Source organism: Scyliorhinus canicula, chromosome 6 (genome assembly GCF_902713615.1).
Source record: "Scyliorhinus canicula chromosome 6, sScyCan1.1, whole genome shotgun sequence".
NCBI lineage: Eukaryota > Metazoa > Chordata > Chondrichthyes > Carcharhiniformes > Scyliorhinidae > Scyliorhinus > Scyliorhinus canicula.
The window spans coordinates 34,085,246-34,099,316 of record NC_052151.1 but is presented as its reverse complement, the minus strand read 5'-3'; the positions used below and the strand labels follow the sequence as shown (position 1 = coordinate 34,099,316).

Sequence of the window (14,071 nt, the reverse complement as noted above, 5' to 3'; positions counted from 1 at the left end):
TCCTGCTCCTATTTCTTATGTAAGGAAATTCTGGCCAGATGGAAGTAAGGGCATTCAAAAGACGAGAAAAAGGTACATGAGTGAACTGATTTGCAGAAGGAATTCCATAATTAGGGCCCAATCAGCTGAAAGTTGGAGTCCTGAAAACTGGTGATACACAAGAGGCCAGCTGGCCAGAAGAAAAAAAAAAGTAAAATGGGGAAATAAGAATACTGGTTTTGTATACTTTAAAATGGAACACCAGTAAAACGGGGAAAAACGAATATTGGTCCGAAGGGTATGGAAGAGGTTACAGAGTTAGGCATGGGAAAGGCTGCAGAGGGATTTGATAGTGAGGAAGGAATTGATCAATAGTTTAAGGCAAATACTTCCACAAAATTGAAGCACAATAGCAGGCAAAAAAACTACTTTATGCGAATAGCTTTTGTAATATAAATTTGAATGCAAATTATTTAATTTATCTGCAGAGATAATTAGCTGGTTTATAATTCAGTACAGTCTGTCTGAGCTGTGAATGGAACTGTCTCAGGGGGTTAGAAGTTTAAATGGGCTTTCAGGGAAAGTTTTTGATGAGGGAGACAGAACACACTCTTTACAGCAGATGGAGCAGAAAAACAAATGGTTCACAACTGAATTGTGAAGATAATTTTGAATTATCAGCAGCTTATAAGTTTAAATGTAAATCCTTCTAATTTCCCTCAGGTGCTGTCAAACACAGAAAGTCATCCATTAATCCAATCAAGACAGTCACCAGAACACAGACATGGACTGAAAGGCTGTACAGTGTATCCTATGAACTAAAACAGGGTCCTAAAATTTTATTTAAAAAAAACTGTATTTTTTTAAAAACTAGATAATATGGAACTGTGATGAAGGTAGGACATTGTTAGGTGTTATATTTTATATTTGTTGCAATAATGTTATTAAAAAACCCAGGTTCAAATACAAACAGCAGTGATTAAGGGATTGGAAAGGTGAGGTAATCATTGATTTCAACCACTCACTAGTTTACATATAGATGGCTAATAGAATATTGTTTATGTTTAGAAGTTTCCCTGGGGTGTAGATAATTTGAGGGATTGTGTTTAGTCCTAGAGACACCTTAATCGGAGGAGACTGGAGAATGCTTTATGCTTAGGATACACAGAAGGTAGGAGCAGGAGGAGGCCTTTTGGCTCTTCGAGCCTGCTCTGCCATTCATCACGATCACGGCTGATCATCCAACTCAGTAGTCTAATCCTGCTTTTCCCCATAGCCTTTGATCCCATTCTCCCCAAGTGCTATATCTAGCCGCCTCTTGAATATATTCAAACTTAGGGCAGCACGGTGGCGCAGTGGGTTAGCCCTGCTGCCACATGGTGCCGAGGTCCCAGGTTCGATCCCGGCTCTGGGTCACTGTCCGTGTGGAGTTTGCACATTCTCCCTGTGTTTGCGTGGGTTTCTCCCCCACAACCTAAAGATGTGCAGGCTAGGTGGATTGACCACGCTAAATTGCCACTTAATTGGAAAAAATTAACTGGGTACTCTAAATTTTCAAAAGCAAAGAATATATTCAAAGTTTTAGCATCAACTCCTTCCTGTGATAATGAATTCCACAGGCTCACCAATTTTTGGGTGAAGAAATATCTCCTTATCTCTGTCCAAAATGGTTTACCCTTAATCCTCAGACTGTGACCCCTGGTTCTGAACACACCCATCATTGGTAACATCTTCCATGCATCTACCCTGTCTAGTCCCATTAAAATTTTTAAAGTCTCTGTGAGATCCACCCTCATTCGTCTGAACTCCATCGAGAACAATCCTAACCTAGTCAATCTCTTCATATGACAGTCCCGCCATCCCTGGAATCAGTCTGGTAAACCTTCGCTGCACTCCCTCGAGAGCAAGAACATCCTTCCTCAGAGAAGGAGACCAAAACTGCACACAATACTCCCAAGTGTGGCCTCACCAATGCCCTGTATAATTGCAGCAACACATCCCTGGCTTCTATACTTGAAACCTCTCACACTGAAGGCCAACATACCGAGTCTTCTTTACTGCCTTCTGCACCTGCATGCTTACCTTCAGCGACTGGTGCACAAGGACACCCAGGTCCCGCTGCACATTCCCCTCTCCCAATTGACAACCATTCATGTAGCAATCTGCCTTCCTGCTTTTGCTTCCATAGAGAATAACCTCACACAGGACCAGATGATGTAATTAATAGGAAGAGCCATCACCCATCACAGTCTGTCTATAGTTTTGCAGTCTGCTATAGGATTTTAAGTTGAAAATAAATGTCTGACAAGGCAGAGGGATTTTCAGATTGTTCCTGAAGAAATTTCTCTCAAAAGGTCTTCAGAGAAAAGCAAGTAATCCTGATTATTAACTTTATTTGTATGTACCTTTTGAACTGTATTGGGTTGCTTAATTGGAAAATACAATGGTAGGTGTAGACAGTAAGTAAAAGTTTTTTCCTTGTATTTGAGAACTGTTTTAATTATTAATTGTAAATCTATTTCTTTGTTATTAAAATGGTTAATTCTATGTTTAAATTAAAGTTTGTTTTACAATAAAAGATACTTATTGGTCAATATTATCACTCCTGTGGTTTAGTAGTCTTCCCTCAGTCTTACAAATTGAAAATCGTTGGGGTTCTCGCCAAAAAAAAAGTCCCAACAATGAAAGCATATGACCTTGATTCAACAAACAAGTATGTTTTCGGTTAAAAATTACTGTCGATGATCTTTGCTGTTAAACTTCTAATGCATTCCTTTATCTGCTATTTTAACAAACGTGTTAACGTTCAAAAGATAGGAGCTAATGGGCGCAATTCTCCCAAAAACGAGTAAATGTCATTTTGGGCGAGTTTGGCGGGGTGTTTCCCCTGGTTTTTTTTGGGTGAGATTCAGACCTGCATTCACCCTCACTTAGTCATTTTTATGAGGCTTGGGGAGTTTCTCACTGGTCAAGCCACACTTAGAGGGTGTGATCCTCCGGCCACCGCTGATGGCCTCCCACTTTTAGGGCCTTCCCATTTCAGGCTCCCCCGTCGCCCCCACAACCTTCATGATTACACTTCATACAACCCCTTCACACACCCCCACCCTTCATACCCTCTTCACCCTCCATTTCAGGGGCATGGCCCCACTCCTTTGCCAACCTGGCACCATGGCACAACACTGCCCTGTTCCTGGGAGCTCCAATGGCCTCCGAGACCCCCGCAGTGACCATCACGCCTGGTCTCTGCTTGTGGGGACCACTACTGGTCAGCACTTGGGTGTGGCCGGTGACTCCCAGGAGCATGAGGCCTCAACCCTGGCGTGCATATTTAAATGAGTCAAATGGCTCATTTAAATATAATTCCTGGATTACGCCCAGTGAGGGCGTGATCAATAATGCGCCGGGCACCACGGGTTGGGTGACCCACGGGTGGTGTTGGGCCCAGCACAAAGCCTACATTGGGTCTCAGCCGCAATGCTCTCATGCAGCCGTATCAGCGCTGGGAGTGACACGGTGGGAATACCACGTCCAATGTCTCCATTAAAATAGCAAAAAGATTAATGCCCTAAGCATTAATGTCTTCTAATATCACCAACAGTAATTTCTAACATTTAGGAATATGTAATGGTGTTTATGAACACAGTTGATGTGGTCCAGCACATAAATCAAAATTACTCTCATACATTTGTTTGCAGCTAATTTATTCACATTTTATTCTCACTGGTCTTCAGAGAGGGCTGAATGGTAAGGATTTCACAAAAGAAAAATCAATATCATGATCTCTTAATATTCTTTCAACTCAAGAAGGCTCGAGATACCACAACTCACCCATTTAAATTGATTTTAAAAAAGTGATGGTGAAAAGGGGTAAAGTAAAGCCTTTTACCCAGTGAGTGGTTCGGACGTGGACTGCACTGCTTGAGAGAATGTGTGTGTTTTCTTTTATTCATTTACGGGATGTGGGTGTTGCTGGCTAGCCCAGCATTTATTGACCAACCTCAAGTGCCCTTCAGAAGGTGGTGGTGAGTTGCCTTCTTGAACTGCCACAGTCCCTGAGGTGTAGGCACACCCACAGTGCGATTAGGGAGGGAACTTCAGGATCTTGACCCAGCGACAGTGAAGGAACGATAAGATTCATTGGTTGCGGAATTGCTGAGCTCTGTAATTACTTGCTGCTTATGTTGTTTGGCAAGCAAGTAGTCTTGTGTTGTGGCTTCATCAGGTTGACATCTAATTTTTGGGTATGCCTGGTGTTGCTCCTTGCATGTCGTCCTGTACTCTTCATTGAACCAAGGTTGATCCCCTGGCTTGGAGACAATGATTGAGTGGAGGATATGCCGGACCATGAGGTTACTGCTCACAATACTCCAAACAGGGTATGACTAGAGCTTTATACAGCCTCAGAAGTACAACGCTGCTCTTGTATTCTAGCCCTCTCGACATGATTACTAACTTTTCATTTGCTTTCCTAATTGCCGACTGAACCTGCACGTTAATCCTGAACTAGGGCTCCTAAGTCCCTTTGTGCTTCTAATTTCCTAAGCCTTTTCCCATTTAGAAAATAGTCTATGCCTCAATTCTTCCCTCGAAAATGCATAACCTCACACTTATCCACATCTGCCACTTCTTTGCCCACTCTTCCCCACTGTCACCAGACTCCTAAATGACCCTCTTATTGACTGACCTCATTAACACTACACCCTGTATGCTTCATCCGATGCCAATGCTTATGTAGTTACATTGTATATCTTGTGTTGCCCTATTATGTATTTTCTTGAATTTTGTTTAATTCCCTTTTCCCGTAACAGGCTCCCCGAACAGGTGCCGGAATGTGGCGACTAGGGGCTTTTCACAGTAACTTCATTTGAAGCCTACTCGTGACAATAAGCGATTTTCATTTTTTCATTTTCATTTCTTCCCATGTACTGAATGATCTGTTGAGCTGCTTGCAGAAAAATACTTTTCACTGTACCTCGGTACACGTGACAATAATCAAATCCAATCCAATCCAATCTCTGAGCCTGAACAAGTCCTTATGCAGCCCTCCCAGCTTCCTCAATACTACCTGTCCCTCTGCATTTCTTTGTATCTGCAAACCTAACAACAGTGCCCTTAGTTCCTTCTTCCAGATTGTTAATGTATATTGTGAAAAGTTGTGGTCCGAGCACCGACCCCTGAGGCACACCACTAGTCACCGGCATGCCATCCTGAAAAAGACCCCTTTATCCCCAATCTCTGCTTTCCTCTAGTTAGCCAATCTTCTATCCATGCCGCTTACCCTTAACACCATGGGCTCTTCACTTATTTTTTTGAAATAAGTTTTATTCAAGTTTTCAACAACAAATTTTATCACAACAGAGAAAAACAGTAACCCCTCCCCTCCAATACAAAAACAATAAATTAACAAGAAAAAGAAATAAGCATAAAACCATGAGAACAAACCCCCATAATGAACCCGTACCCCCCCCCCCCCCCCCCCCCCCCCCGCGTTGCTGGTGAAGCTTTTTTTATATAAATGTTTTTATTGGGTTTTTGAACAAGGTATAATTACCGTTATGTACACAGAATAAGAAACATATATATATATATATATATATACACATATTTAGAGGAGAAGGGCACACCCCAACATAAAAAAAATATTATAAAATATGAAATAGCATAACTGGTGGGGTATTGTGCACCAGTTCGACAGCGGCAGCTCTGTACATCTGTCAAATGTACATCACACCGCGTAAGTAGGCGCCTGCCTGCACACACACATTTGGGTGCCGGGGAGAAAATCACAGTGTGCGATATTTGGCTGTGCTGTGTATTGCTGTCACCCGCCCCTCCCTGACGGGTCTCGCTGCCGTCCCACGCTCGCCCCCGCTTCTGCCACTCCTCCCGTCCTCCATCTCCATTTTCCTCGTTCCCCGCTCCTGTAGGTGTCATGCACGTTTTGGCATCCCGTGCCATCCCTCCGGCTTCCACTTCCCCGCCCTCGCCCCACCCCGCCGACCCTCCTCTCCCGTCCCCCCCTCCCTCCATGGTTCGCCTCCCTCTCCCGAGGTTTAGCTGTCTCCCCCCCCCCCCCCCCCCCCCCCCCGTGGTTCGCCCCTCCCTCCTCAGGTTTAGCCGTCCCCCCCCCCTCCCAGTCCATCTCTCCCCTCCATACCCCGGCTCCCTTCCCCCAATTCCCGACCATTTTCCCCTGATTCTTGGCCACCCGGCTATTCTTCCTCTTGTTCGTTCGCCACAAACAGGTCCCGGAACAGTTGTGTGAATGGCTCCCACGTTCTGTGGAAGCCGTCGTCTGACCCTCGGATGGCGAATTTTATTTTCTCCATTTGGAGATTCCGAGAGGTCGGACAGCCAGTCTGCAGCCCAGGGTGGTGCTGCTGATCGCCAGCCAAACAGGATTCTACGGCAGGCGATCAGGGAGGCAAAGGCAAGGGCGTTCGCCCTCCTCCCCAGGAATAGATCTAGCTGGTCCAAGACCCCGAAGACCGCCACTTTCGGGCATGGCTCCACCCTCACCCCCACCACTTTGGACATGGCCTCGAAGAAGGCTGTCCAGTACTCCACGAGTCTGGGGCAAGACCAGAACATGTGGGCGTGGTTGGCCGGGCCTGGCTCTTCACTTATTTAACAGCCTCCTATATGGCTGGGGATTCTATGGATTCTTGAATCACTGAAGTCCATGAGGCGTAAGTACATCCACAGTGCTCTTCGGGAGAGATTTACACAATTTTGACCCAGCAGCAGTGAAGGAACGTTGATATGCTTCCATATCAGGACGGTGAGGGGCTCGGAGGAGAACTTGCAGGTGGTGTTGCTCCCAGGTATCTGCTGCTTTTGACCTTCTCAATAGTAGTGATTGTTGATTTGGAATGTATTGTCTAAGGAGCCTTGATGAATTACTGCAGTGCATCTTGCCGATGGTATACATGGATGCTACTGTGCATTGGTGGTGGAAGGAGTGAATATTTGTGGAAGCGATGCCAGTCAAACAGGCTGCTTTTTCTTGGATAGTGTCGAGCATCTTGAGTGTTATTGGAGCTGCACTCATCCAGGCAAATGGAAAGCATTCCTTCACACTCCTGACTTGTGCCATGTAGATGGAGTACAGGCTTTAGGGAATTAGGAGATGAGTTAATCGCTGCAGGATTCCTAGCCTCTAACCTGCTCTTACAGTATTTATATGGTTAGTTCAGTTGAGTTTCTGGTCAATGGTAACCCCCAGTATGTTGATAGCGGAGGATTCAGCAATGGTAATGCCACTGAATGTGAAGGGGCGATGGTTAGATTCTCTCTTGATGGAGATGGTCATTGCCTGGCTCTTCTGTGGCGTGAATGTTACTTGCCACTTTCAACCCAAGTCTCGATATTGCCCAGGTCTTGTTGCATTTAGACATAGAAACATAGAAAATAGAAGCAGGAGGCCATTCAGCCCTTCGAGCCTGCACCGCCATTCATTATGATCATGACTGATTACCAAGTTCAATACCTGGTCCTGCCTTCCCCATATCCCTTGATTCCTTTAGCCCCATGAGCTATATCTAATTCATTTTTGAAATTGCACAACATTTTGGCTTCAACGACTTTCTGTGGTAGCGAATTGCACAGATTCACCACTCTCTGGGTGAATAAATGTCTCCTCACCTCAGTCCTAAAAGGTTTACCCATTATTCTCAAACTATGACCCCTAGTTCTGGACTGCTTCTGTAACAATATTTAATTAATCAACTCACCTCCTGTGAGCAAAATGGTTGCCTGTCCCCTGTCCTGACACCCTTTAAAACTGAAAGTGGTGGTCGGTTTCAGATTCGTAACATTTTTCTCCATTCCACCCAACTCAAACCCATCTATTTGGAGGGATTAAAAATGCCCACCTTTACTCATTAAGTTCCTTTACTCAATGTTAATCATAAAAAACATTAGCATTGACACGAAGCAATGCGTCTTGTAACATTGCTTCACTGCTTAATAAGGAAATGTCTTTCACTTACCAGCGCTCACAGTGACAGCTTCAATAAACTGATCTCTCCAACTGTTAGTCCCCACAACCAAGGCTAAGTTTGTTTTCTTGATCAGTTTGTCCACAGTATTCTGCAGCAATAAAAGAGACACTTGTAAGAACTAAGTGTATTTCACTGCCTTATAGGTTAGACATCATGGCAAAAGATCCAGTTTAACATCACTCATTTCCTTAGAAAAGCCTGTATACAGCCGACTGTGAACAGATAGGGAAATGTACTAGTTACGTCACAGAATGAGCGACCTAAGGTTGTAAGTTCACATTAATATTAATAAAGTAGTTCATGGATTGGCACTGAAAAGAAGCCAACCAGAAAAGCTGCTAGATTGTCATTAAAAATACAAATGATTCTTTCAGGAAAGGGAAACATTGCAAACAGTTCTGCCCTATCAATGACTCTCGGCCTACACTACATAGTTGGCCATTAAGGCCTGATTTTAACCCTGCTTGCCTTACGGGTCAGGGTAGATTGGTGGTTACAATGGCAGTTTGCTACTTTCTGGTTTCATTCTTGGTGCGTTCCCGTTAGCCGCCTGTGGTGAATCACAGTAGCGTAATTCACACTGTATTACACATGTTGTACGATGTCTCTGTAAGCTCGGCACACGAGCAGTTGTGCTTCTCTGCCACTAGGGGGAGATGCACTGGGAGTGTACGGGAGTTTGTACTGGGCTCCACCCGTGGCTCCACCCACGGCTCCTCCCCCTAACCGGAAGTATAAAGGTTGATGCTGAGAGCCTGCCTGCCAGTTCATCTGGAGTTCATCTTGTCACAGGCAGGCTCTGTTGCAAGACGATTAAAACACTGTTCACTTCTAACCACGTGTCGCGTGAATTGATGGTTTCATCACCGCCATCTTTACGGCATTGTTTCAGTTTTGATGCAGGCCTCTGTCACAGACAGAGGGCTAGGGCCTCATTAACATGGGACAGTCAAAATCTCTCTGGCAATGTTTAATACCCTGAAGTGGACTAGCAATCCAGAGACCCTGGCTCTTGCTTTGGGGTCATGGGTTCAGCAGCTGTTAGAATTTAAATTCAATTAATAGAGTCAACAGAGATTTACAGCAAGTTACGAGGCCCTTCGGTCCATCACATTTGTGCCAGCCATCAAGCACCGATCTATTCTAATCCCATTTTCCAGCATTTGGCCCATAGCCTGGTATGGCACGGTATTTCAAGTACTCATCTAAATACTTCTTGAAAGTTGTCAGGGCTCTTGCCTCTACCACCCTTTCAGACAATGAGTTAAAGATTCCGAACCCTTACTGATTCTGGACCAGTCAGGGGCTAGCTGCGACACCGGGTGAAACTCCTGGCTCCTGCTCTCGAAAACGGCTGGTGAATGGCCAAAACCCTGGCCATGCATGTGCACGGCGACGACCTACAGCAGTCGCATCGTACAACACGGCGCTGGCCGTGTGTGGACCCGACCCGCCATCTCCGACCCCACAGCCCTCCAGTCCCCCAAGCTCTTGCGGAAGTCCCCCCGGCCAGCGGAACGGATCCCGGCCAAGTGTGAGGGCGTCGGACACAGTCCGCAGCTGCCATGCCGGGTTCCCGACCGCTGAGACCACACATGTCCCGCACGGTCGGGAACTCAGCCCACCGGAGGCGGAGGATCGCGAGGGGGGGCAGGCCAATGGCGCTTGGCGCGATGAGGCCATTTCAAAAGGTCCAGAGCATGGCTGACCGGTGTCACACTGGCGCCTGCCCCGTTTAAGCGTCGGAGTCAATTCTCCTCCCAATATCGGCGTTGGGCAATGGAGAATCCAGCCCTAGGTTTTCCCTCACATCTCCAGGAGTGTGACCATGAGGACTGGCCTCCAGTGCCGAAAAAAGGTCAATGACCTACACCAAGCAGCATGAGTGAGTTGACACCAACGCCTGCCTGCCCCCCCCCCCCCCCCCCCCAACCCCCGAGATCTTTCTGCCCGCACGCAAGCACCCACCCCCTCAAATCTCCATGCGGCTCCCAACCCTCCTGTCACCCCCTCAATTCAACACCCTTTCCCAACCCTTCCTTCACATCCCATGTCCCATCACTGTAAACCATGCATGTGGCTTCTAATGCCCTCTCAGGAAAAGCTCTTGAACAACCGTTGGGAGAGGGCCCATGGCTGGCGGCGGGTTGCCGGACTCAAGAATCCTCACCTTCTTCAAGCAACGGGCCCTGGAGGTGACGGTGCTGGTCGAGGACAGGGCGGTCACCCATGCGGAGGTTGGCAGATACCGTAGAGGTAAGGAACCACTGGCCCCACTAAAGGACCTGTCAAATGTAAGTTGTTATTGCCTTAATGACTGATCCATCCCTCACATTGACCACATGTGCATTCTCCCACAGGTACTCCAGCCGATGGCACCTGCCCATCTCGGGTGGCCCCCCTCTCCAGCCTCCCAGGAGACCATCTTAAAGGGGAGCTCTGAGAAAGACATGATCAAGGCATCACAGCTGTCATCCCCACCCAGCACCAGCGCAGATACATGTATCGCGTTTGGAAATGTTACACCTAGACGTAGCAGTAGAACCAGGAGGGCCAAACACATCGAAGGTCACTGAGGGCACTGGAGGAGGCTGGGTAGGTAGGGGCTGAGGGGGGACAGGTGTGGGGTGAAGGGGGGCAGGGAGGGTGGATGGGGAGGGCACCATCGGGGGACTGGGGAGTGCTATAACACAACCAGTATGATGCCTCTGTCACTTTGTTTCACAATTCGAGCCGACCTCCGGACCCTTAGCCCATCTCTCCCACCCTATGGCACACGGCATGCAGGTGATGGATGTAAGCACAGGCTCAGCAGACAGGAAGGGGTCAGACTATGGCATAGGTTGAGGAGCACCAGCGCTCAGCTCTCTGTGGGTTATCATCACCTCCCCACCCGTCCTCGACAGTGACCCACTGACAGTGCCGACACAGTTCCAGCATCCTGGAGTGATGTGACACAGACTACTGTGTGTGTGTGTGTGTGTGTGTGTGTGTGTGTTGCCTCCCACAGTGTTCACGCACGGTGTCCAGGCATCACAGTCTGATCGGGATGCGAGGCAATGACTTCCACACACTACATGGCTCACCTACCCACGGGAATCCACTTGGGTTTTGTGAGGTGCTCGCTTAACCATGGTTGCCAGTTCACTATTACCAATAGCCTTCAGCCGCACAGCCAGAGGCGTCGGCAGTTGGTCGGGGTTATGGGTGGTAGGTGGGGCAGATAGGCATAGACAAGGTTTGCCCCCGAACGGAAAAACATGATCCACGGGTTGACATGGTGGTGCCACATGTTTGCCACACCCCTCCCCTACGACTCTCCCCCACCCTCCCATGGCAGCCCACCCCTACGGAGGGTCCCCCATTCCTAGCCATGGTTTCCCCACCCACCACCAGGGGAGGGTCTCTCCACCCCACCCTCCGAGCACTGGGATGGCAAGCCCAGTGCCCCGGGCTCTTTGCCTGTGAGTAAAGACGGCTACTCAACTCCTGGCCCTTCAGCCAGGTTCACGTTTTTCAAAAGGAGTAGCAATCGCCGCCAGCGTGACCATTTGCTGGGGTGGCCGATGAATCATGGGAGGCCGTTGGATAAGCTCCCATTAGTTTCCAGCCCGGAAACAGGGCTTAAATGTTGATAATTGGTTTCTCGCCAGCAGGATCCTGATTTCGCCTACGAGAGCAGGCATCGTAAACTGTTTGCCGCCTGGCTCAGTACTCGTTTTCAACCTCCCCCATTATTGATAAGCTTCACTTTGCTCGAGTGAGAGCGCAACAAGGCCGAAGATCCGCGCCCATCGTGTGGTGACAAGAACTGCTCACAGTATTCCAGCTGGGCCCTAACCAACTCCAACATAAGCTCCTTGCTCATATAGTCAATGCCTCAGTTTATAAGGCAAGAATCCCATAAGCTTTCTTAACCACCTTATGTCCTGCTGTCCTCAGTGATCTGTGGATATGCGCACCAAGGAACCTTATATCTGGTTCTGGAATATTTTTAGAGTAGAAAGCTTGACAGTAATGGTGACCATGAAACTAATGGTGGCCATGAAAATGGTGTCAACAGCTCTGGCCTACATGTGACTCCAGACCTACAGCAATGTGGATGACTCTTAACTTCCTTCTGCATTGGCTGAGCAATCCACTCATTTGAAGGGCAATTAGGCCTTGGTAGCAGGTTCACATGCCATGCAAGAACAAGTAAAATATTTTCTTTGAGAGACAGCGGGCAGGATGCTCCGCCCCGCTGCGCCACATTTCTGTCTCACCACGCCGGTGGGATGCTCCGTTACGCCGGACGGTCAATGGGGGTTTTCCATTGTGGGGCAGCCCCACACTGTCGGTAAAGCCCCGGGCACCAGCAAAATGGTTGATTCAAACCTCATTGTAAACTTAATGACAAAATAATGGCTGACAGTTCAGTGTAATACTTAGGATTCCCTGCAGTTACGGAGGTGTTGTTCTGGATTCCCCGCAGGCAATGACTTCCACACACGACATGGCTCACCTACCCACGGGAATCAACAAAGAACAAAGAGAAGTACAGCACAGGAACAGGCCCTTCGGCCCTCCAAGCCTGCGCCGACAATGCTGCCCGTCTAAACTAAAATTTTCTACACTTCCGGGGTCCGTATTCCTCTATTCCCATTCTATTCATGGATTTGTCAAGATACCCCTTCAACGTCACTATCGTCCCTGCTTCCACAACCTCCTCTGGCAGCGAGTTCCAGGCACCCACTACGTTCTGTGTAAAAAACTTGCCTCCTGCATCTCCTCTAAACCTCGCTCCTTACACCTTAAACCTATGCCCCCTAGTTTTTGACCCCTCTACCCTGGGAAAAAGTCTCTGACTATCCACTCTGTCTATGTTCCTCATAATGTTGTAGACCTTTATCAGGTCGTCCCTCAACCTCCTTCGTTCCAGTGAGAACAAACCAAGTTTATTCAACCTCTCCTCATAGCTAATGCCCTCCGTACCAGGCAACGTCCACAACCTTCTGACTGTGGAAAGGGTACAACTAAATGAAAGAGGCTGACACCAAGCTGTCACACCCAGTTATTTCACATTACTCAAATGAGCATGGAGAGACAGAATCAAAGACTTTGTGCAGACGGTTTTAGTTTAGTCAGGTACCATGGTCGGCGCAGGCTTGGAGGGCCGAAGGGCCTGTTCTTTGTACTTGTAGGGAATCAATGGAGTAGCTGAAGGGTTAGAGTGATAAAGGATGCGGATGAAGGAATGCAGATTGGCAGGAAGACTGAAGAATAAGTGATGGTGAGGGGGCTGGTGCGAATTACATAGTTGGGAAGTTTTATGATTGGTGCAGGATGATGTGAGAGAGAAGTTGCGAGAGGCATCTGGAAATATTTTAGACATGCAAGAACATTTCAGAAGCAGCAACATACAATGGAATATGAAAAGGAAAAGCTTATAAAGTTAATGCCCTATTGACATGCTTTTATGGTGTTTTGTGATGTACCCTGACGAAGACAGTGGAACCTGGGTGGTGTTGGATGGCGCTGTCCAAAGCAGCTATTGGGTATTATTTGGAAGAACAGGGCGAAAATAAATGAAGCAATTGCAAAGGGTGGTCTTGATGCCTTGTAAATTGTATTTTACAGCCCACAAGCTGCAAATGGATTGCTGTAGACGGGTAACTACAGATGACGATGATGGGATGAGGAATGGTCTAGTTAGGAAGCTATGCCATGGATTGGCTGTGAACAGGCAGATCCATGGAATGACAAATTTGATCTCATTGGATTGGATATAAGACCTGAATAAGGAAGCAACATAAGAGGCCAAAATTCTCTGTCCTCTTTTGCAGCTGGGATCTGTTCTTGCTTGCAACGTGTTCCGTCATGGAAGAGACAAGAGAATCCCCCCCAGAGAACTGAAAGAGGTGCAGAATGACGAGGTCAGCCTGGCTACCTTGATAAAATTGCTATTCCTTTAATGTATTTTATTCTGCATGTACAAATAAATATGCTATAATCCAAACATGAAAAGCCACAAGGACTTTACAGAATTAAAACTCTGACATCCTTGCAACAGCCACTTGAGCACTGTTGATCTTCTCCAACCTCTA

At 47.3% G+C, this 14,071-nt stretch overlaps 1 protein-coding gene across 7 annotated transcripts in view; it reads right to left on the bottom strand.

Moving 5' to 3' along the window:
* slc8a1b (solute carrier family 8 member 1b) overlaps window positions 1-14,071 on the bottom strand; it is a 356,896-nt gene that overhangs the window by 78,896 nt on the left and 263,929 nt on the right. For all 7 annotated transcript variants that reach the window (XM_038799133.1, XM_038799137.1, XM_038799134.1 and 4 more), the window contains one exon: window positions 7,974-8,073. In XM_038799133.1, coding sequence (XP_038655061.1) covers window positions 7,974-8,073 — 100 coding nt within the window. The remainder of the gene's footprint in view (window positions 1-7,973; window positions 8,074-14,071) is intronic.